The sequence below is a fragment of the Betta splendens genome, chromosome 19 (assembly GCF_900634795.4).
Source record: "Betta splendens chromosome 19, fBetSpl5.4, whole genome shotgun sequence".
In the NCBI taxonomy this organism is placed as follows: domain Eukaryota; kingdom Metazoa; phylum Chordata; class Actinopteri; order Anabantiformes; family Osphronemidae; genus Betta; species Betta splendens.
Genome location: NC_040898.2, coordinates 15,540,538 through 15,564,953, shown reverse-complemented (window position 1 = coordinate 15,564,953; position 24,416 = coordinate 15,540,538). Strand labels below are relative to the sequence as shown.

Sequence of the window (24,416 nt, the reverse complement as noted above, 5' to 3'; positions counted from 1 at the left end):
GACCTCGACCCCGTGGACCCTGACACTGACTACATGGACCCTGACCCTGAGTCCAGGGATTCAGACCTCGACCCCGGGGACCCTGACACTGACTACATGGACCCTGACCCCAGGGATCCAGACCTCGACCCCGGGGACCCTGACACTGACTACAGGGACCCTGAGTCCAGGAATTCAGACCTCGACCCCGGGGACCCTGACACTGACTACAGGGACCCTGAGTCCAGGGATCCAGACCTCGACCTCGAGGACCCTGACACTGACTACATGGACCCTGAGTCCAGGGATCCAGACCTCGACCCCAGGGACCCTGACACTGACTACATGGACACTGACTCTGAGTCCAGGGATCCAGACCTCGACCCCAGGGACCCTGACACTGACTACATGGACCCTGACCCTGAGTCCAGGGATTCAGACCTCGACCCCGGGGACCCTGACACTGACTACATGGACCCTGACCCTGAGTCCAGGGATTCAGACCTCGACCCCGGGGACCCTGACACTGACTACATGGACCCTGACCCCAGGGATCCAGACCTCGACCCCGGGGACCCTGACACTGACTACAGGGACACTGACTCTGAGTCCAGGGATCCAGACCTCGACCCCGGGGACCCTGACACTGACTACAGGGACCCTGAGTCCAGGGATTCAGACCTCGACCCCGGGGACCCTGACACTGACTACAGGGACCCTGAGTCCAGGGATCCAGACCTCGACCTCGAGGACCCTGACACTGACTACATGGACCCTGAGTCCAGGGATTCAGACCTCGACCCCGGGGACCCTGACACTGACTACAGGGACCCTGACTCTGAGTCCAGGGATCCAGACCTCGACCCCAGGGATCCAGACCTCGACCCCGGGGACCCTGACACTGACTACAGGGACCCTGAGTCCAGGGATCCAGACCTCGACCTCGAGGACCCTGACACTGACTACAGGGACCCTGACCCGACCAGCTAAGACCACTGTGTCGCTTTGGGTGTCTATATAAGTAAAAATAAGCGTATTTATTTTTCTTTTATGATAAAAACTAAATTAAAGAAGTTTGTTCTTCGTGATTGTTTTCCCATTTTGGCTTTAATGATTTTTTTTATTAAAATGTTTAGTGAATAAATCAGCAGACAGGAATGTTTGGAAGCTGCTGAGGGACATCCATTCATCCAGCTCCTTTATGCTGTGTCTCCTCCTGACTTCCAGGATACAATCAGCGACTGCGTGCACCTAGACGCAGAGCAGCGGCTCAGATGGAGCTTTAAATGTGAGCGTGTTCGCAGGGTCTGCCTAAACAAACTACACACACTCGCATGCATGTGCAGACACACTGCTAGAACATCGGTTTCATACGGAGGTCGGTTTACTGATGCCTTGGCTCAGTGGGGACTCGAACTAGCAGCTGGGGCCTCATCCTGAGTCGACTGGAGTCAGGACCGTGACTCCAACTGGACAAGTGTGAACTGAACTGACGTGTGGACTTCATGTGGTCTTACTTTGGCGTTCAGTCCGTTACCTAGCAACCATGTTTGCAGGAAAAACCCAGAAAACTGGAATAAGACATCAGCTTCACATTCACCTACACTTTCAGCTCTGACAAAGGAGGAGCCAGCGTTGATGTCAGCAGCTGTTTACAGGGAGCTTTAAGCTTGTGTTAGAGGTTCTGTGTCATACAAGGGTTTAGCTTCTAAAGCTTCCCATCAAAACCTCCCTCCTGCTGATCGCCCTCGCGTTTTTACCCTCTCAGGAAGAGTGCGGTCCTGATCCCACGCTGCGTTCTGAGAGTCGGGCCACAGATGTTTCTCAGAAGGAGCCGCCTGGTGCCGGACCGTGGCTTCCTGCAGAGCACAGAGACATAATCTGATGCTAAGAAGTGGGAGCAGGCTTTGCTAAGATCTAATGGAACTGTGCCACAGCCTTGAGTCCTCATAGAGGAGCGAAGCCTGGCTGCTCAGCAGGAGTCCTGATGTCCTATCACATGCAGGAAGCAAGAATGTTCAGACCAACGTACTGTATGTGGCTGGTTCATAGGTGTAGCCTCTATCTGCCCCTTAGCCACTGCTGACGACAGAGGGACGGCATGACGCGCTGCCACACAAATGATGTCAAGGATGTAATGCGATGCAGATGGTTTTCATCTATAAACAATTAGGATCTTGGCTTCCTAGCGTTTAGCGTAGCATAGCGAGAAAACCCTGTGTGACTCCACTCCTTTAAGTAGCATCCCATGTCACCTGCCATTGACTCCGCCCACATATGGAGAGACAACAATAATAAGGCAGCATAGTAAGCTAATATTGGCTCCTACAAAAGGTGATGGCGACGGTTCAACCAGAAAACACATTTGTGGTTAATGCGTTCTTTAGAATCTGCTCCATCACAGTCTCGTCCGTGTGTATTTTGTGTGAATTTGTTTCTAAAATTTATTGAGGGAACTTTTTAGCAAATTGGTTTAAGTACATTTCTGCTCAAGAAAACTAAGGGTCCTGATTTATGAGTGACTGGTTTAGACCTTTAACTGCAGATCTTCAGTCCTCACCTGCAGTGTGTCACACCTCAGGAGGATCCAGCTGTGTTCTGTGCCCAGAGCAGGTCAAAGGTTACAGAGCATGTGGAGCTAAAACAGAGCCAACGACATGAAGACCAAACAAAGGAGCCGTCCACTCTGTGACATCAGCCACAGGGAAATGAAGCAGGGAAAATCAGCTGTTGAGCAACGAGAGAGAGTGGGAGTGTGGAGGAGCAGGGAAGCGTCTCTGGGCAATCATTGACCGAACCGGAGTCAGGATGTGATCACGGGCTGCAGAGCCACGCGTGCGCCAAATGTATGCGCTTTAGTTTTAATTTACACACTTTGGTGATGGATGGATGGATTTCCCACTGTTCATTTTAAGTGTTTGCTGTGTGGATGATGTCATGAGTATTTCAGTATTTATATGAAGAAGAACAATTAAAAATGAAGTTGATTCATGAATGAACCAGTGGTTCATGTTCGCTCCACATCGTTGTGTCCTCGCGTTGTTGCTACTCGTCCACCAATGACTTACGCTGGGCGTTGTAGTATTTTTATCAGTAAATCAGTTTGTAGTATTTTTATCAGTAAATCAGTTTGTAGTATTTTCACAGGTCACCAAAACTAAAAGGGTGGAAAAAAACAGCTCTAACAAGTCTAAGCTACAGTCATTTCAATGGGCCATAATAGTGTCAATGTGTTTTATATCACACTGCAGAACATTTAAACACTTTATGTTACGACCTTCAGCACAATAAAGGAAGCACAGCTGGAGCAGACCAGGACGCAGGGAGCCCCCAAACACTCCTTCAACGTAGATGTCGAAATGAATCCAGGACTGAAGGCCTAAACACAAAGCAGGAGCTGAGGGAGAAGCTGTGGAGCTACAGAGGAAGAGCTCGGCTACAAACACAATGCACGTCTTCCATTTATCACATGGCACAAAGACGCAGCCCAAACAGAAGCCCTCACGGCTCATACATACAGCAGCTAACACTTAGCAAAGCACAGCGAACACATGGGCGCACACAGGGTCTGACTGCAGCCAGATAAACGAGGTCCAACAAGCCTCTCCTTCCCACGTGCACCTTCCCATGTCCTCATGAATGAGCAACTATGGCACAGCTGGGTTAAAATCGACACATAGCTCGACACCGTTTAACAGTCAGAACAACGACATCCGCTGGTTGTGTGTGAGAACTGCATCAGAGCGAACTGACCATCAAAGCCTCGCTGATACGTGATTGCTCAGGATCTCAGTCTATGCTTTATTTGAAATAAAAGTTATTTAATTAAAGATGTGTATTTGTGTTTCTCTGTGGATAATAATATATGAGTAGCTTTGATGTGGTAAATATGATTGAAAAGATGGACGCCGTGTCGAGCAGGAGGTCTGGAGTTGGACATCTCTACCGCGCCTCTGTCTGGTCCCTGCCTGTGCCTTCGCTGGGGTTTTGGAGAACTGGTTTCGACCACTGTCCGTTCCACCTTTCTCTTCCTGACGTTTTTGTCCCGTCGCTATTGAAAGAACTTGGCTTTTAAGTCCTGCCTTGTGCTGTGCATGCGGGTCCTACGTCTCTTCGCTTCCGCTCAGTTCATGACACAGGTCAAACTGCTGATGCTCAGTGTCTACAGCATTTCACTGATGACTTAATTACACTTGTTTGATTGTTTAGTAATTAGACACACACTTCCTCTGAATCCTTTCGAAAGAAAAGCACCAATCTATATTTTTAGCCTAAATAGCACTAATTCTGCTTTTGACTGGTTATGTATGAGTACTTTACAATGTAGAAATTATTGGTATGCCTTTCTTCCAAATCCTTTCAAAATAAAAGCACACATTTAATTAATTCACTTTCAAAGCAAAATTTCAGTTTCTGACTGATTAATTACAAAAGGTCCATGACACCATTTAAACTTTAGCAGTTAAGCACACACTCCCTCCACATCCCTTCAAAATAAAAGCATGAGTCTGAATCATTAGCAAATTTTCAACCTCCGTAATGGAAATTTCATTTATGTGAAGGTATTCTATATTGCGATAGAACTTTGATATTTGTTCAATGTGTTATGAAACATTGCATTCAACATAAAATGATCAAATGTATGAACACCCTGTTCTTTGTATGTTACAATTTCCACCGAGCTGAATGACTATGAAACTGTTTAGACAGATAAGAAGTCACATTTTGACTCCCTAGCAACAATAGCGATATTAAGGGAGTCACAGACAGAGAGAGATGTTTGAACTACACTCTCGCAGGGCAACTGCACTGTTTTTATGTACTTCTCTTCTTGCAAGAATTAAACACAGAAAGACAACTTTGATTGACTCTTTTATTGATTTATCAGTTCCCAACATTTTTTGCTTCTACAATTGTTCCAGATCCAGATCCAGATATCTTAAAAGCTGAGAATTCTTTCACTCTTATCTCTTATCCAAGTACAGTAGCTCCTGGCATACTGTAACTGTTTATGGTGTGTGATGAACTTCTTCTCATGACATGGTTAGACGCTGAGCAACCATAACAATCAGCACGGCTGTTGACAGAATGAGAAGCAAATTATCATTACCTGGTTGCAATGTAGGTATTTGATCTTTCAGGAGGAGGTATTAAGGTCTATAGCTTTGTCAAAGCCCTGCCCACCTTCGGTCAGTGATTGTTTGAATGTGATGGCGTGGCTGGCTGCATTGGACAGATTTGCAGATTTTTGGAATATGACGGTAGGAAATCCCAATGTACCATTAGTTGCTGTAGGAACAGAGCAACACAACTAGATAAGAACATGGCTGACATACACAGTGTATGTGTGAATGTGTATCTCTGGCAGGTTATCTTACCATTGTAGCTCCCAGTGAGGAATCCTACTTGAAGGTTTAGTGCCCTAGGACATCTAGTTGGTAACATGGCATTGAATATGCACTGGATTCTGTTTCCTTTGACACTGCCATTCATAGAGTTCATACCCAGCTACAAAACGAACACACTTTCGTGAGATTATATGTGGGTCATACGCTGGGTCATTTATATATGTATATATATATATAAAATGTGTGTGTGTGTTAAACCACTAGCACTTTATGAGATAAAAGACCTACAGGTGTCATATGCAGCACATTGCCAATAAGGTAAGCGACGAAGGACTGAACCACGCTGTTGTTGTTTGCACAAATGTAGGTTGTATCATTGTTTCCCTGCAAATAACCAGAAACATTTTATTGTTTACCCCAATGGCTTTCATATCAGACTTTTTGGTTATGTGATAGAACTTGACATACCACTGAGCCGGCAGTTGACAGAACGACAGCGATGTAGCCCGCTGAGCTTCCTGACAGCCCAAGCTGATAGTTTTGACCACTCAGCTGCTGGGAGTAAATAAAGTCACATGATCCACCTGTGGACGGGTCACATGAAGAGGGTTGAGACAAACACAGCTGTTGGGCCCCACAACCAGAGTTGAAGACACTTGTCTGCAGGGGGCATAAAAGAAAAAAGAATAGTATTAAATTTTAACTTGATTATTGTGTCCAATTTAACTGTTCTTTCTATCATGTACATCACTCACTGTAAAGGCCCCAACTGTGTTTAAGGCTTGTGTTGTAGAAGCTTGTGTTGTAGATGTAGGGTTTGAGTTCGTGGTGCTGTTTGATTGTGCCACCATGCGTATGGACTGTGCAGTTGCAGTGTTTACTGCTACTCCTGCCACAATCAGCACAGTGATGATGAGCCTGGTGTACATGCCTAGATCAGGTGGATAGTGACTGAGTTAGAAAACAGAACAGAACACTGCACCTGCAGTTAGATGTGTAGTAGCAGAGGCTGCATCCTGCGATATTTAAAAGTGAATAATAAAACAATTACCAATAACCTTACTGCATAATGAACTGCTTGCTTTCAACCCATATCTCTTTTAATATGTACTGTAGTATGTGGAACACATACATCAACACTGCAGCGTTGTCATCTAATCAAGCAGTTTGCTTAAAGGTTCAAAGCCCTGGGTGACGCGGCATTTTGACTAATGTTATTTATGTATGTCTGGTCTTGACAGATCTGATCTTTTGCATTGAGCTAATCCAGGAGATCAGTATCATATTAACTGTTTTTTAAGATCTACCGAAATATGAGTAATAAAAAATTTTTCACATATGTATTATTTATTTGAGCCAACCTGTAGATTTGTTCAGTTGAGTGGGTGAGATTCAATTGAAGCAGTTGGATGAGAAGATGTTTGTTCTTCTTGGTGCAGGCGTGGTTTTCAGGTGGACTTCCTCTGATGTCTCTAACAGAATTCTAGGTTCAAATTGACACCTGCTTAGGTCGTGTGCATATTTATGCATATAGAGGGAGGGAGGGTCAGTGTATTGGAGCCCAACACCTCCCCGACATTGTGGCGTAGGAGGAGCACTGCGTCTCAACCTACACGTTAAGGGTATTAACATATTATTAATACATAATCTGACATCTGTAATAAAGCAGCACCATATAAGATGCCAGTGGTCTAAAAAGGGTCAAACTACCGTCTTCAATTCAACTCAGTTTTATTTGTAAAGTACCAATTTATTTGAAGTCCTTATCTGTATAAGTAAGTTCAATTGATGACATGAATTCTGATTAATTCTGATCTACTCTGGACCAAACCCACTTCCTCCATGAGCGTAGCCTTCAGTTGAGTCTATTCCACACACCTGTGCTTCTCCTCTGCTTCCCTACATAAACTCACCCAGCCTGCCATTCTGTGCTGGGTCATTGTCTTCATCACGGATGCTGACGTTGATGGACATTTGTACTCATGTTAGTCACACGTTGCCAAGCTTGTAAGCCATGTTGGTGCACGATGCTCCTCTTGGGTTTGTTCTGTGCAGCCATTTCTGCTTTGCCATACTCGCTTTTGTTTATTTTGCTCATGCCTAGCCTTGTTTATGCTCATGTTAGTCACACATTGCTATGCTTATTCGACGTGCAGTGCCTCTCATTAATCATAACTGATGTTTTGCTATGTTCGCCCTTATTTTGCTCAGCCATGCTTAGTTTTGTTTAGCCATGCTCATGCTGTGCCTAGCTTTTTGTTTAGCAATGCTCATGCTGTGCCTAGCTTTTTGTTTAGCAATGCTCATGCTGTGCCTAGCTTTTTGTTTAGCAATGCTCATGCTGTGCCTAGCTTTTTGTTTAGCAATGCTCATGCTGTGCCTAGCTTTTTGTTTAGCAATGCTCATGCTGTGCTTAGCCTTTTGTCTAACCTTGCTAATGCCGTACCTAGCATTTTGTCTAGCCTTGCTCATGCCATGCCTGTGTTTCTTATTAGCTTTGTTTACCAATGCTCTTTTTTTGTCAAAGTCACCATTTTGTATGGCGGGAAGCGACACTGATGTTACGCAGTAATTTCTAAAATTTTGATGAGGCTGTAGTGTAAATATTTGAATGCTGTCTTGTAACAGTCTCTGTAAATAAATCTCTTAATAAATGATCGCCACCTGTTTTTTTGACAGTGCACTGCATTTCTCAGAAAAATGAGAAATGCAAAAAATATTTTTTCTCCACTTCTAGGCAAAACTTGCTTAATTTAAAACCGAAACTTCAATTCAAGATGGAGGCTGTAAGCTTTACGCTCCCAAGCAAGGCAAAAAATGCCCAAGTACGGGGTAACCACAGCAACAACTACCCAATCATGTCCAGTTTCCTGACAACGACCTCCCCCACTCTTCAGCTTCTAGTGTTAACCCAGTAAACGAACATAGCCGCCGTAAAGCTAAAATTCAATTCAATTTTATTTATATAGCGCCAAATCACAACAAAGTTATTTCAAGGCACTTTACAAAGTAAGGTTTAAAACACACACAACTAAACCCAACAAATCCCACATACAGCAAGCATTTAATTTGACAGCAACAGTGAAGAGGAAAAACTCCCTCTCTAACGAGGAAGAAACCTCCAACAGAACCAGACTGGATGTGGGCGGCCATCTGCCTCGACCGGTTGGGGTGAGAGGATAGAGAGATAGAAAAGCACAGCAACAGCAACAAGCAACAACAAGCAACAACAGAGCACAGGCAGGATGGTTGGATCCGCAGCTGCCCATCACAGACACCAAACTTTGACTCCAATGATACCTGTAGGTGAGGACAGAGAGTGAGAAAGAGTGGGGGGGGGGAAGCACAACTACTGGACAGAAAGAGACAAGGTTAGTTAAACATGGGACAATGATGGGAGGTTATGGGACAGAGGAGGTAGAAGGAAAAAGAGGAGCTCAGTGTATAAATTAAGTCCCCAAGCAGTCTATGTCTATTGCAGCTTAACTAAGAGATGGTTCCTGTGACTAACAATAATTGCCAGGGACCTGAACCATCTCTAACTATAAGCTTTATCAAAAAGGAAGGTTTTAAGCCTAATCTTAAAGGTGGAGAGTGTGTCAGCTTCTCAAACCTGAAGAGGGAGCTGGTTCCAGAGGAGAGGAGCTTGGTAGCTAAAAGCTCTGCCCCCTGTTCTACATTTAAACACTCTAGGAACCACAAGTAGCCTAGCGCTCTGAGAACGAAGTGTTCTGCTGGGAGCATAAGGAACTATAAGGTCTTTAAGATAAGAAGGAGCTTTATCATTGAGTACTTTGTATGTGAGTAGGAGAATTTTAAATTCGATCCTACATTTTACAGGCAGCCAGTGCAGAGAAGCTAATGTAGGAGAAATGTGATCTCTCTTTCTAAGTCCTGTCAGAACTCTGGCTGCAGCATTTTGAATGAGCTGTAGGCTTTTTAAGGAGCTGTTAGGACATCCTATGAGTAAGGAGTTACAGTAGTCCAGCCTAAAGGTAACAAATGCATGGATCAGTTTCTCTGCATCGCTCTGAGAGAGGATGCTTCTGATTTTAACTATATTTCTAAGGTGGAAGTAGGCGGTTCTGGAGATTTGTTTAATGTATGATGTAAAAGAGAGATCCTGGTCAAACATGACACCAAGGTTCCTCACAGTAGAATCTGAAGCTAATGTTATGCCATCCAGGGTGGCTATCTGACTCAATTGTGTCTCTCTCAGATTTTTAGGCCCAACAATAAGAATCTCGGTTTTATCTGAGTTTAGTTGAAGGAAGTTTTGGGACATCCAGGATTTGATGTCTTTTAAACAACCCTGAATTTTGACTAGTTGATCTGTTTTATTTGGTTCCAAGGACATGTATAGCTGAGTATCATCTGCGTAAAAATGAAAATTAATAGAATGCTTTCTAATAATCTCACCTAGAGGAGACATGTATAGGCTAAACAGAATTGGAACCAGCACAGAACCCTGTGGAACTCCATAGCTAATCCTTGTGCGTGTGGAGAATTTATCATTAACATGAACAAACTGAAATCTGTTCAACAAATAGGATTTAAACCATCCCAATGCTGTTCCATTAATCCCGATTCTATGTTCTAGTGTCTGTAATAGAATGTTATGATCAATTGTATCAAATGCAGCACTAAGATCTAACAGGACAAGGACAGAAACTAGACCATTGTCCGAAGCTAATAGAAGATCATTAGTGACTCTAACCAGAGCTGTTTCTGTGCTATGATGTTTTCTAAATCCTGACTGAAAATCTTCATACAGGTTATTCCCACTAAGGTGGTCAGATAATTGTTTAGCCACGATTTTTTTCCAGAATCTTGGAAATAAAGGGTGTAAATGCTTAGACATGCAGCAAACTGTGTTCTACAGTGTATAACTATTTACCATTTAGATCTACAATGAATCTTTGGTGAAAACTAGAGTGTTACCTTTCCAAAGAGCGCAAGCTTTAAGATTTTCTCTAAAAGGTTGAAGAACAGCTTTCATTTCAATCTAGCTATATTTCCTAATTCCCAGAAATTCCACATCACATTGTAAGAGGTTAAATGTTGCATTTGTTCGAAATAACTTTCTTATTTCAACAAAACCACCTCACATTGTGTTGACCCCAGAAACACTTCTAGACCCCAGATTTAAATCATTCGGGTTCTGTAGTTTCTCCAAGTGCAATGTCTGTAATCGGACGCAAGAATGAGCTCCAGCAGGACAACAAGGGCTGTTTGCATCCACTGTACAGTTTCAACACAGTATCAAAACAGTTTGTCAATGTGTCGAAACGCTTCATGATGCCTCATCTATCCATCACTAGGTCCAACAACCCTCTCTGAGCCAGCAAGAAGCACGGCAGAAGGGCCGTCACAGGTGAGTTAAATCAGCTAATGATCACGGTACAGGACAGGAATGGGCGTGGTCCATGCCAAGGGGCGTGGCTTGGCAGGAGATCTACAGAAAGTGGAGAGGACACTAACAAGTAGTGATGGCCAAGCTTCCGTGCTTTTCTGAAGCACGGAAGTTTGTATTGAAAAAAAGTTCATTACTCGAAGCTTTTCAGCACAGTATCTTTAGTGACACCTGGTGGCCAAACAATGAATTCCAGCTTTTAGTTATAGTAATGAGCTGTTTTATTATGGTTTCAAACTCAAGTTGACGCCTTCTTATTAATACCATTTGATATCAGCAACAAGGGGTTAAACCCTATTAAACACTGAGCAGCTGCTCGCAGGCAAACTTTAAGGTTAGCTGCTGTTTATCCATTATTTATCAACATTTATCCATATTATGAACCAGACCAGCGACAACACAGTTGTTATCTCTGCTCAGTTCGCCTTCAAAGCTCAGTCCATGGTTGATGATTAACCATTGGCCCTGATGCATCGCTGCAGGTCTGGTGGAGCGTGGTCTCCAGTGGAGTCCCAAAAGCAGAAATGCTCGAAATGGACTCATTGTGTGAAGACGTAAAGCTGCAGCGGTGGTTTCTTCAGAAGCTCATGGTTCCACAGCATTAGGTTAAAAAAGCTGCATTACTACTAAATGTCTTCCTGCTTTACCTCATGAGACCTGTCCCGCCTCGACTCTGATCCTCCTCTGATGAGGAGGAGCTGGAGCAGGCTCTGCTCGCTGTGCAGAACCAGGCCTCCTTGGACCAGACTGTCCTGGAGCAGCAGCAGACTGAGCTCCAGCAGCAGGTAGAAGCACATCAGTGGTAGGTTCATTAAGTGCTGCAGCTTTCCTGTTGTGGACATGCAGAGGTTGGATCCTGGCCAGGCCACTAGGGGGCAGCAGAGGAACACTTGTAGCTGAAGCATCACTGTTATACAGCTGAGAGCAACCTGTCCGACAACAAGTGTTTGTGTCATTATTCCTCCTGTTAAACAGGATATCTATGAAGCTGGATGCTAAATGCAGACCCTGTTCTTCCTGTGTTTGGCTCTTTGGAGCCGTCTGTGTACATTTCAGTGGGATCCTGAGCCGTTCCTCCACCAACACTGGTGAGTGTCCTGAACCTCTCAGCAGATGACTGTTATTTAACATTCTCAAGGATGCTGCAGCTAGAGGTTTTCACATTACAGCAGATTCCATCAGTTCCAGGAGAAGTTGATCCAGACCTCGCTCCATAATCCAGAACAGATCCATAACACTATCAGCATCACCACACCTCTCCCTATCCTCATCCTCCCTCTCACTCCCCCCTCACAAGTTATGAGAACCAGGACCTTATCAAGTTGCTTTGCACCATTTCTACCTGCTCCTCCTCCGTTACTGTACGCTGGGATTCTTTCCTAATTCCTCTCATACTCTAGATCTTTCCTCAAACACAGTTGTTTTTCCTATTTCATTCCAGCTTTTTGCCAGCTTTGTCTCTTTCCTAACATTTGCTTGTGTCTTTTTACTCAGTTAAACTTGAGAAACGATTAGTTCTTATTGCTTTCTTATATTATTGTTACCACAATGAGAAAAAAAAATAGACCCAGTAAGAATATTTTGTTTTCATGATTAGAAAACAAACCAAACATGATGTGGTTTGTTCTATTACATTTCTGTTCTATTACTTTTCTGCTCAAACCCCTTCTCAACCAGCGTTACTGGCTAAAGCTCCCTGGTGCGAACACGCAGGTGGTCCTACTTCTAATGGGACGTCGTCGACAGGCATCTGGAACTGTTTATGGTCAGAACATGGTACCACACACATTCATACACACTTTAATATATTCAAACTCCACACACAGCTCTAACTTTTCTAACAAGCATATGAATAAGTGGTTCACGGTAAATTTATCGATGGACGGATGGATCGATCTGGACGGACAGACAGATGGATGGATGGATGGATGGATGGATAGATGGATGGATGGATGGATGGATGGATGGATGGATGGATGGATGGATGGATCGATGGATCGATGGATCGATGGATCGATCCATCGATCCATCGATCCATCGATCCATCCATCCATCCATCCATCGATCCATCGATGGATCGATGGATCGATGGATCGATCCATCGATCCATCGATCCATCCATCCATCCATCCATCCATCCATCCATCCATCCATCCATCGATGGGTGGATTTTCCACTGTTCATTGTGTGTTCAAGTGTTTGCTGTGTGGATTATGTCATGAGTATTTCAGTATTTATATGAAGAAGAACAATTAAAAATAAAGTTGATTCATGAATGACCCAGTGGTTCATGTTCGCTCCACATCGTTGTGTCCTCGCGTTGTCTTGTACATTTTCCACCACACGGTGTCACTACTCGTCCACCAATGACTCACGCTGGACGTTGTAGTACTTTTATCGGTAAATCAGTTTGTCCGTCACGACGTTAATCAGACTGTTATGATCCAACTGATTAAACTGATGGGTCGTTAACAGACGCTGCGTCATGACACACACGTGGTAAACGGAGCGGACGCGTTGAGGCGTGCGCGTACGTGTGCGCGTAAAGGGAGCGAGAGGCGTCGGAGCGGCCACAAAGCGGAGACGCTCAGCACAGAACTGAGCGGCCGTTCATTTAACTATAAACGGACTGAGCTGAGACCAGTCGTACGACGTGACGTGACGTGATCGCTTGGGAGACTTTACTGTGGATGATTTCCCACCGGCTCATTTGGAGCAGGTGGATCCGGAACCGAGCAACAGCCGACGTCCAGGTAGAACTCAAACTCGCCTGGAAGCTGTAAAAGCCTGAAAGCGTGTGGTTCAGAAGCTCAGGTGGCGTCTTGTGCACTTTAAAGGCGCAGAACTCTGTTTTTGGTGGTTTTATGTCCGTCATTTGCTGTTGGAGGTGTAGAATGTTCCTAGAAAGCGGCTTTTGTCCGTGAGCGCAGGTGATTTACACGCGGGTTCCCCGAGGCTCCGTCTTCTGATTGTCCTGTTAGTTTGTAGTTACGCACGAAGGCTGGAAACTTGTTTGAAGCACTTTATTGAATTCTTTTGCTCCAACACATGAAAGAAACCGAACTTAATGATCTGCAGCGGAGAAAAGCAGCGTCATGGCCGTTGGTTTCTTTGCTGAAACAACCAACCAGCTTTATTATTAGACTGATTTGCTGCGTTAATGAATTTCTTGTTTCTTGCGTGTGGACTGAAATGTTGATGACGGTGTTAATAATAACAGCAGTCATAACTAAAGCGTCTCAGTAAACACGTTTAGGAACTAGTGTTTGAGCGGGTGACTTCACCGTGTAAACAAACCCTGTTTGACTTGAGTCAATGAGTAACGCGGCGCTGGGAACGTCCTGCAGCTTCGTGGCGTCGGCCCTGAATAACGTTAATTTGTGTCCTCCGAGCAAACACTGCGGAGGGTGAGGTTGTGTTGGAGCCGTGCGTGCGTGCGTGCGTGCGTGCGTGCGACTCACTGACCAATGCTGCTGTGATGGTGCGGGCTGTCTGTCTCACGCTGCCTGTGCTTTGGCCCAGGTTCTGACCGGGTCCGATGGCCAACGGCAGCACCCCCCAGGGCTGCGGCCCCAGCGTGGACTCGCTCTACTCCAACCTGTGCGACCTGAAGGCCGCGTGGGGCATCGTGCTGGAGGCGTTCGCGGCCGCCGGCCTCGTCTTCTCCGTGGTGCTCGTCCTCTCGCTGCTCGCCAGCCTCCCCTTCATGCACGGCCGGAACCGCCGGGGCTCAGTGCCGCTGCACGCCTTCCTGCTGCTCTTCACCGCCGGCCTCTTCTGCCTCACCTTCGCCTTCATCGTGGGGAAGGACTTCGCCACCTGTGCCTCGCGGCGGTTCCTCTTCGGGGTGCTGTTCGGCGGCTGCTTCAGCTGCCTCCTGATGCAGAGCGTGCGGGTGAACGTGCTGACCAGAACCGGCAGCGGCCCGCGGGCCTGGCGCCTGTGCCTGGGGGCGCTGGGGCTGTGGCTGGTGGAGGTCATCATCAACGCAGAATGGCTGATCGTCACGGTGGTGCGGCACCCTCAGGGGCCGCTCAACGCCACAGGGGCCGCTCCCTGCAACATCGCCAACGAGGACTTCGCCATGGCCCTGATCTACGTGATGACGCTCCTGCTGGCGGCGCTGGCGGCCAGCGTGGCGGCGCTGGCGGGCGGGCCCGGGCGCTGGAGGCGGGAGGGCGTGTGCATCCTCCTGGCCGGCCTGCTGTCGGTGGGCATCTGGGTGGCGTGGGTCGCCATGTACGTCTACGGGAACGGCGCCCGCGGGTCGCCCGCCTGGGACGACCCCACGCTGGCCGTCGCCCTGGTGGCCAACGCCTGGGCCTTCCTGCTCCTCTACTCCATTCCCCAACTGTGCTGTTTGAGCCGGGACGACGACCCCCAGGAGGCCCTCGGGGAAGTGTACCCGGAGCGGGCCGTGGGCTACGAGACGGTCCTGAAGGACCAGGGCTACCAGAACATGTTCATGGAAAACAAGGGCTTCTCCATGGACGAGCCCAACCAAGGTGCGTCTTCTCCTGGAGGCAGCGTTCAGGATTTAATAGGATTTTATGGCGCGTTTCCTGATCGATGACGTTACAGTCATCACAGTCTGAGTTGACTGGACTGGACGGGACACGGACCTGAAGTTAACACTCAGGAACGCTACACAGTTCAGTACATGTTCAGTGTTTATGCCGTGTCTTTATGACTCACAGCCGCTGCATCTGACTTCACTGGAAGCGTTTATTACAGCTTTGGCTCCAGCGTCACTCGGTGAATGTAGCTCCAGTGTCTGTTAATGTGTCCAGTATCTAACTGGGAGTGTTCTGTGTGGGAGCCTCCCTCTGACTCCCACCAGCAGCATCACACCCTGTGTTTGCTCCGTCTCCATGGCAACGGCAGCCTCCTCCAGACAGCAGTGTTTGCCGTTAGGAGCCACAGAGTGTGACGGCTGTTCCTGCAGGACGCGTCAGGGAGTGTGCAAAGATCACAGATAACAAAGGGTGCTTTCAAAGACTGGGGAACAAAGGATATTAGGAGGAAACGCACATCCGACGGGAAAGTCCCACAGGTCCAAATATAGACAGACATCAGTCAGAGTCTGTTTGTGTTCTCGTTTGATTTTTTTGTGAGGTTAATGACCAGAAGTGAGACGTGAATGAATCCCTGTGTAAAAGCTGCTGTGGTTTATTCTCCTGATGAGGGAGGAGTCCAACCTGTTGAATGTCTCCGTCAGGGTCCAAGCCGGTGTCTCCGTACAGCGGCTACACCGGGCAGCTGCGAGCTTCGGTCTACCAGCCCACGGAGCTGGCCATCATCACCAAAGCAGGTGGAAACGTGAGTACATGAACGCTGACGAGTCCTAAAGGTTTAATGAGTGCAGCGGCGTGTGACATGATAAGGAATTAGTCGGTTGGTGTCATGGGGCGGTTCATAGGTGAAGCTCTGTCATATCTACTCACAGCTCCACCTCCTGATAAGCTGGAGGACGCGCTCATAAACAGCTGGGCGTCATGGACCCTGAACGCCTCGCCGCTCATCCATCCCTGCTGTGTGCGTCCTCTAGGCTCCGCCCACACCTGTTACCTGAGCCCACGCTAACCGGCCCGGCCTCATCCTCAAACCTTTTCTCTCATGAAACACAAACCCGTTTTACCAAAAACACGAACAATGCGACAAACGTCTTCCGGTTTTTCGACTGAGCCTGTAACAGGAGACCAGCGCTGACTGCTGGTGTCTGCGTCGGCAGCTGACCTCTGCTGGTCCATGGACCAGCAGGGGTCAGCTGATCTCTGCTGGTCCGTGGATCAGCACAGATCTGCTGATCCATGGATCAGCACAGATCAGCTGCTCAGATCAGCTGATCTCTGCTGATCCATGGATCAGCACAGATCAGCTGCTCAGATCAGCTGATCTCTGCTGATCCATGGATCAGCTACTGTCTGTGCTTAGACCGTCGTGCTACCGTTACCGAGCGCTGTGGGCGTTGTGCTTAACTGATGGTTTGTTCCCTGTGGCCCGGCCCGGCCCAGCCCAGCGTGGACGCCTATGAAGTGAGCATCCCCAGAGCGAGCCTCGGCCCCTCAGCCCCCGGCGGGAGCAGCCCCCTGCAGCTGCAGGACGCGCCCTGGAAGGCCAACGGCAGCGGCGTAGGTCCCACGGCTCCACGCCTGCTCGCTCTCGCTTTCTGCATGTCCCGCTGTTCCCATGGCAACGTCTCCACAGGTTGACTGTGAATCATGCCTTTGTCTCGGGGCCTCATCGTTTACTTGGTCTGGTGCTGCTCTCTGCACTCCTTCCATCTTTATTCACCAACGTACAACAAATCACTGCAAAAAAACTTGGAAAAGCTGATTTCTGATTGAGCTGCTGAGTGTTTCCCTTCATTCTGTTCCTCCATTTTTCCGTCTTTCAGATCTGACTGCTGAGTGCGTGTCGTGTATCTCACGGTGGCTGTCGTTCATGGAGGGCAGCTCGTTTGTGCAGACACTACACTGTTTCGTGGGGAGGAGGAGGTTTCATCCGTCCTCCATGAATGAGCTGCAGCCGTGGACGGCAGCTGTCACACATTGATTCTGTGGTCTGTTCGTCTGCAGGGCAACGGTTTCCAGAGGACGACTCAGTGGTGAACGTCCTCCTCCACAGCCCCAAACTGCACTTCACGTCTTTCCTTTGCCACTTGCTGACTCTGCTGTAGTTTGTGGGAGGAGCCTCCTTGGACCGATGTCGCCCGAGCTCCGTGGCGTCCGGCGGTGCCGAGCTCGACCCGCTCGCTGGACTTGAAACCGGTGCAGGCAACACAGTGGTGATCCTCACAGGTGCCCTAAGACAGGATGAACAACCTGAAGCTGTTACCACCAGGAGCAGTGATGCCCTGAACACAACCCCCACACGTTTAAATACAGCAAAACAACTGAATTAGCATAAATGCCTTAAGGTATAATGTGATTTTACTGCATTTATGAATATATTTAACACTATTTATAGAGCTGCTGTATATTTATTTGACTTCATTTGTACCAATCAGACAATCAGACATGGTTACACTGTAGCAGACAACCAATCCGTGATCAGCATCTTTCACTAGCTCATCGTCTCACTTGCTTTAATAATTAAAAACAGACGATTGTTGTTCTGTGTCTATTTTTTGATAAATAATGATCTGTGACTTTGTGATTTTGGTGAGAAGTGTTTGTTTGCTTTTCCAAGCAACGTATCACTGCATCTCCTCGTGTATCATGTAGCTGACTGGACGTAACAGATCAACACTAATGATGATGCACAGCTTCTAATGAAAGAAGCTCAGACGTTTGTGTGCGTGTGTGGTTTTTCCTGGATCTTCTGGAAGTTGTCGACTGCTGTAGCTGTAACTTGACTCCGCTGAGGCAGCGCACAAACATAAGCTGATCATTAACCGACTTAAAGCATAAGAATGGCTTGGTTTTCCACTTAAGAGAAGAGCTTTCCAGTTCTGTGTGCTCCATAATGTGCAAAGCTCAGCGTTTCAGGAAGAAGGAAACAACAACCAGGAGCTGCTGAGAAGTGGTGTCACGAAGGACAAACACAGGAGCTCACGTCCTGAGCGGCGCTGCCTTCCATTCAGACCTGCTGTTGGTTCAGGTGGGACTGGGACCCTCTTACACACAGTCCTCCCTCATGTTTAGCTCCTTGTCTCTGCTGCTGTGATTCATGATAACCTGCCAGCTGAGGCCACGTGCTTTTTAGCACCGATTCCCAGCTTTGCATCCTAAACAGCAACCGAACTGCAAAGCTGCTGCTTCAGCCCAGATGAGACGTGACAGAGTGAAGCTTTGCCCACGTTATGTTGCTGTCTGCTGCAGTAACTACCTGGATCTGTCTGTTTGGTTTTGGCTCTTGACTCCATTCATCTTTTGTTTGTGACTTTGCAGCCATTTGCTGATTCACTGGTAAGATGAAAAACTTCCATGTCTTTCTAATTATTTATCCAGTGTAGAACTAGAATCTACAATGGGACGCTGCTGCTTATCTTTTCCAGATTGCGTTTCAGCCGTTCAATGAGCAGCTCAGCCTGTGAAAATATTGGATTTAATATATTGCAAATATTTAATCTTTCCAGTGGGAACAACTTTTAATAATACAACCTGCTGCTGAACTAATACTTATTTAAGGAACAAACTGAAAGTTTCGTGTTAGAAGTGATGATTGAAGCATTTCCTCGTTTTCCAGGAGAAGCTGTGAAGCTGTGGCACCAGGGGAAGGTGGGAGGTGATCTAACGGCGGATCAGCTTCCTGCTGACGCCGCAGCCATCGGAGACGGAGCACAAACACCCCGTTCGATCCAGCTGCAGTGAGGAACACGGTCCAAATGACAATTGAAGCTGCTGTGACCTGAGGACGCGGCATGGGTCTGGACAAACACAGCAGAAAGGGAAGACTCTCACTGACCTTTGACCTTTGAGGATACAATCATCCATCAATCACATAAACGTGGGACAGACATGTTGATGTTTTCATGACTAGTGCAGCTTTAACACTGAAATGCTAATGACCCCCAGTTCACCGGATCAGCTGGTCGGATGCCACACCTGAGTCCAATGATCTGGACCTTCGCGGCTCAATCAATGCGCCTCTGTCTGCGAACACATTTGCATTGAGGCAGCGCGTTGCTCACACCCCTCGCCTAGTTTACGCTCATGTAAAGCCATTTTATGATCCCACGAAGTAAATGGAGCGCTTTGTTTATTATCAGCTGTACGTCATGTGACCTCACCAACAATGTAAATAATAATTTACCACCACTGGCAGTTTGAATTAAACATTGCGTTGATTCAGTGGCTGAAAGGTTACAAGACTCAGTCAAGCCTGAAATTGAATTTTCATGTTAAATGAACTGTTCGTGCTCCATTAAAGCGAGCGTCTGGCAGCTTGTCCTCTATTTAGGTATTTGTACTGGGTGTGTACTGGGAACACCAACATCCAGTCAAGTTTTACCGTAACATGAATCCGTGCTGATCCTAGAACCAGTGTTCATTACTGTTGTTTTGTCCTGACAGTGAGAAACAGGAAACAAACAGCTGTGCCTGGTTCACTATTTACATCTCATTTGATATGAACCATGTACAGTTACAGTGCAGCAGGTGACACATCATCATATGGACCTTCGTCCTTTAACAGGCTTGATTTTTATCTCTTTGTAGAGGCTGGAATTTTCTCCTTGACTTGAGTAACTGAGTTTAATTAGTCCCTTCCTCGTTCGCTTCTTGTTACTGGCTCCTCGTCTGATTGTGTTATTAGAATCATAAGTTGATGAAATCGTTTGAGGATGTAATTACAATATTTGCAAATGAAACTGGTTTCTAGGAGAAATATTGAGTCTTTTCCACCTTTGGGACGCACACGTTCTGGTTTTGGGGCCGAGGCTTCGGTGGCGTTCACTGAACAGAGGGTCTTTGTTCGCTTGGGACAAAGCTGGTGCTGTGCGTGAGCCCGAAAGACCTTGAGCAGGACACCTGAGCACTCAAACGCCTCCCTGCTATCTATATAACACAGGATGAGCTCACCGTCACAGAGCCACTAATGTTAGTTACCCGCTGCAGCGTAGACCAACCTCAGCTACAGCTGAGGAACTTCACGAGTCAAAAACAACGATGCTCCCAAAGCACCATGACGTGTTTGGCCCCTCGTTTCCTTCACACACACAAATATATATGACTACATATTTGACTATTAGCAAACGGAGCGATGCACAATACGCAGTTTTCCTGACCGACCTTTTATGTGGCAGATTTCACTAACAATCACTTTGTGATGGATGGAATATATGGATGAGTGGTTAAACATCAACACATTAAAGCAGTGCACGCTTGGAGCCTCGGCCTCCAGCGCTTACATACCTGACATAACTAAGCTACTCAAGCTGATACCGCTGCTGCGACACCTCAACCATGAACTATTTTTAGTCCCAACAGCAGCAAAGTCTGAAAATCAGCATCAAATGTCAGAGACAGGACAGAAGCTAAAATATTACAATATGTTTCAGTTTAAAAGAAGTTTACTAATAGTACATTTACATGGACTTCTTTTCACTAGTGTAAACCCATGATGATGTCATTCTATTATGTGAGATATGAATCAACCACACGCCTTCAGTTAACAGAAACCTGGAATAGAAACAATTATGAAAGCACTAAAGCGATTCTTACTAGAAAAGCACTGATTCGTTTTCTGTGGTTTACTCAGACTGAAGTCTGTGTTTAATCTGTGTGCACTCATCACTTTGTTCTGTCAGAACAATGTCACCAGCCTTTTCAGTGCTCGTTGAATGGATTGTTTGAACAGGTCTGGGTTTCTCCATGGCGTAACTGACTGCTCAGGTTAAAGTCCCACCGTGCGTCTGCTGAGATAACGCGTCCCACCACACACCTGGTACCTGAAGCCAGGCCGAGCAGCTGCTGTTTCCATGGAGGAGGCCTGTAAACACTGAGGTCTGCAGGGAGCTCACACTCACGCTTAGATGTACTAACAACAAGCATTTACATCAGTGAATGTCCCACAGAGCTGAGAAGGCGGTAGCTGGAAATTAGGCCTTTAAAAATAGTGTGTCTCAGGTAAAAGGACTCATGCTTTTTAAAAGCTGTGTAAAAACCTTCTACCGTGAAAGCGTCCTGTGGTTTGCTGGTGCAGGACCAGTGTCTCATCAGGATGACACGTTCTGTCTCTGAAGATAGATTCTAAAGGGAATTAGAACCCCACAGTCTCTCAGAGGAACCGTGTTGTTCCGGTCCAACTCATGACTGCCCAGACGAGGCATGCGCAGTCCCTCAGCGGCAAATCACTGCAGTCAGGAGGCGTCGAAGTGCTGCAAGGACACTGTAAGCTGCCGTCACTCTCCGTGATGCCATAAATGATGTAGTGTTGGAGCAGTCGTAAACAAGAAGCACTGTTCTGTCGTAATAATACTTAATTATTAATTAATTAATCTTTACTGTAGCTTTACTGCTTGCTCGCGTTCGAAAAGTATTAAATATTGGTGAAATTGTGACACCTGCCGGGTCAACCGTACATGCAGCCAGTTAGCTTAGACCCGCCCAGTCAAAGCGATTATAGTCTTTTCATTGGCTTACGCAAAATGGTGACATTTTATTGGCTAAAGCCTTTTCTCTTGACCAATTGACGAGTTTGTTTACAACTACGTGAAAGGTCAAAGTTTCTGGAAGGTGAGCAACGCCAGCAACGTATGCGGCTAACTCTGTAGATGTAATTCAATATAAAGAGGCGTGCAGATGTAGAAATGAATGATACATATGTATAAGTAGGTCTGTGCTTTCTATGACGATGCTGCGTTTAGGTGTCAACGCAGTGACGCCGTCGGCATATATAAAAAAGGTCAGTAGCAGAGCTAATGCTATCTGTCCCTTTGTGTTGGACGAAACCAACCCTCCTGTATCTTTACGCTTCTCCTATATTTACAGGATATTTATCATGTTGTTTAGACTCATGTGTTTCAGGTACACTTGTCCACTAGCTTAGACTTAGCTGTAACCAAGGATAGCATATGTAATATTTATGCATAAAATCCAGAAGGCTTTTTCGATCCCAGAGTGAAATTGACATCACGGACCTGTGTAGAGGATGAAAATAAAAACAGATCAACGTGCATTTGTTATATTTGTTCATAACAATTGTTACTGTCACAGCCCCTGTCAGAGCGGCGCTTCTTTGTCTACATAGTATATAGTCTATATACCTATAATATAGTGCATGATAAAGCAGCCAGTATGGACAAGGGATGTACATATGTGGATGTAAGAGAGTTTTAAGACTCACATTGATCCTCGTTTTTATGTGACTATAAATGAAACATTACCAAACGTCTGTATTTCTAACTACAACTTTATTCTACTAATTTCCAGCTATGCATCGTCTCCCTGCTACACATTAGACACTGTATCTATCATTGCCATCACTCCTTCAGAAGAGGTCTGCATAGCTCCCGCGTTCTCTGCCTGCCTACTGCGGCATCGACGCCTCCTGCTGTTCCGACAGCCTTAACTGAGGCCACTGAATCCAGCCCCAGTACCTCCTCTTGGTCTCCTGACCAGGGTCCACCGCCTGCTCCCACTCACTGCTGCATGAGTGGCTGTCATAACTGTGTGTGGATCGAACACGCAGAACAGCTGCTGGCTTACTATAATGATGGAGGCGACCGGGCACTCGCTGCTGTCGAGGAGAACGTCCTGGATGAGAACCTTAAAACCTACCTAAAGATGGAGATTAGACTCTTAAAAAAGAAATGATTGATATTCACTGTCTGTTTTAGCACTTTATCCCACACCACTGATTTAACCTCTACTCTTTCTCCTCCTATGAGTCATCAACATTTGAGCAAATTGTAAATTTGATGAACATGGTTCACATGTATAATTACCACAAAAACCGACATAAGTTACCACTCAGGTAAAAGGGCATTTCTTCTGTATGTTATAAAATATCAAGAAGTACAGTCCGGTAGTATTGATAATAAACTTGTACATAAATGTACAGAGAAAGAGTCTAATGCAGGTTTTTCATCGTGTGTCATACGGTTTCTGTAGGAACAATACACACCTGTACCGTGTACGTTTTACCACTTGTGGGCAGCGTAACAAACTTTAAACACAACCACATTCATCCATCTGTTTTTTATTGCCACTCTGCTGGGCAGAATCAATAAATTCAGTTTTGTAGAACTATATCTAGACGATAAATGACTTTAGAGACTCCTATGACCTACTGTATATTATTAAATCTACTGAATGTTTGTTGTGGATGTTTCCTCATTGTAGTGAAAATATCAGTTGAAGTAGCTCAGATTACATAAAAAGCTATTATTCATAAAAAAAGAAATCAATCAATCTGTCTGAAAAACAGTTGCCTGGGAATTTTTAGTTGATCAGATACACAGATTGGTCCTGATATTCTGAACACTGACAAATGAAGAGAATAACACTGGCTACCTCATCATCGCTCCTGTCAGTGGTGGCTACTGTATATTAGACAGTATGTGAACATTTATAAGGATATGAGTGAGCTTGACAAGAACCACAACAGGTAGATGACGCGTCAGAACAGCTCAGAAACTGACGTTCTTGTGAAGTGTTCACAGTCTGCTGAACATGTTGAGCACTAAGATGGACGTTCAGCTGAGTCTCAGCAGATGAGATGTTCACAGATGATGGTGACCCCGGTCTCCAGGTCTGAGTCAGCAGTTGATGGGACTGGTAGCAGTGATGCTCGGTAAGTGCCGATTACAGTTGAGCCACTGGGCAGCTCGGTCCTGCCAGCCATGCAGCATGCACAGTTATTCTTTGATCTGGGTTATGCAGGGGATTAAACTCACCGATCACAGAAACATTCCAGGCAGCCTCTCTGACGTGATGGAAAGAACATTACTGCTGATGCCAATGCATCATAGCAGTGCGTAGTATTCCCCATTCTCTGATCACAAAGCTCAGCTCAGGTCCCTAAGCTTTTTACTTACAACCCAAAGAAAGAGGAACCAGAAAGTTGTGCAAGTTCAAAGACAGGTTATTCCCTGAGAAATGGTTAATAATTTATGTCTCATATTCTGTCTGTAAATTTGCTGCCGTTAACCAGACCACAAAGCTGCATATGTTTCTTACTCTTATTGCTGTAGCTGCAGGCTATTACCCTGAAACATATGAAGAAGATCT

General features: G+C 46.1%; 2 protein-coding genes across 6 annotated transcripts; one reads left to right on the top strand and one right to left on the bottom strand.

Annotated features, from left to right (window-relative positions):
• Positions 1-4,667: 4,667 nt before the first annotated feature.
• On the bottom strand, positions 4,668-6,804 carry LOC129603381 (uncharacterized). The gene is made up of 7 exons (XM_055504352.1): positions 6,689-6,804; positions 6,083-6,258; positions 5,796-5,987; positions 5,616-5,711; positions 5,358-5,487; positions 5,164-5,268; positions 4,668-5,056 (listed from the first exon to the last, which is right to left on the bottom strand). The coding sequence occupies exons 2-7, from the start codon at positions 6,254-6,256 to the stop codon at positions 5,013-5,015; spliced, it is 741 nt and encodes a 246-aa protein (XP_055360327.1). The 5' UTR covers positions 6,257-6,258; positions 6,689-6,804; the 3' UTR covers positions 4,668-5,012.
• Positions 6,805-13,173: 6,369 nt separating this feature from the next.
• gprc5c (G protein-coupled receptor, class C, group 5, member C) lies at positions 13,174-17,853 on the top strand. 5 transcript variants are annotated; one of them, XR_008693186.1, is made up of 5 exons: positions 13,174-13,493; positions 14,263-15,245; positions 15,959-16,059; positions 16,187-16,871; positions 17,138-17,853. XR_008693186.1 is itself a non-coding variant. In XM_055504385.1 (5 exons), the coding sequence occupies exons 2-5, from the start codon at positions 14,279-14,281 to the stop codon at positions 17,141-17,143; spliced, it is 1,191 nt and encodes a 396-aa protein (XP_055360360.1). In that variant the 5' UTR covers positions 13,174-13,493; positions 14,263-14,278; the 3' UTR covers positions 17,144-17,853. The 5 variants fall into 5 exon arrangements, 3 of the variants coding, with proteins under 3 accessions (XP_055360360.1, XP_028990523.1, XP_028990521.1); XR_003783963.3 differs by having other exon boundaries at positions 17,319-17,350; XM_055504385.1 differs by having other exon boundaries at positions 16,755-16,871.
• The last annotated feature ends 6,563 nt before the right edge of the window (positions 17,854-24,416 follow it).

Bases quoted from the DNA above. Each gene is read 5' to 3' on its own strand.
- gprc5c (XM_029134688.3), top strand. From the start codon at position 14,279: ATGGCCAACGGCAGCACCCCCCAGGGCTGCGGCCCCAGCGTGGACTCG. The intron at 16,060-16,754 runs GTGAGTACATGA...GGCCCGGCCCAG, and splicing joins TCACCAAAGCAGGTGGAAAC to CCCAGCGTGGACGCCTATGA. The intron at 16,872-17,318 runs GTAGGTCCCACG...GTTCGTCTGCAG, and splicing joins GGAAGGCCAACGGCAGCGGC to GGCAACGGTTTCCAGAGGAC.
- LOC129603381 (XM_055504352.1), bottom strand. From the start codon at position 6,256: ATGTACACCAGGCTCATCATCACTGTGCTGATTGTGGCAGGAGTAGCA. The intron at 5,712-5,795 runs GTATGTCAAGTT...GGTTATTTGCAG, and splicing joins TGTCAACTGCCGGCTCAGTG to GGAAACAATGATACAACCTA. The intron at 5,057-5,163 runs GTGGGCAGGGCT...TTCTGTCAACAG, and splicing joins CAAACAATCACTGACCGAAG to CCGTGCTGATTGTTATGGTT.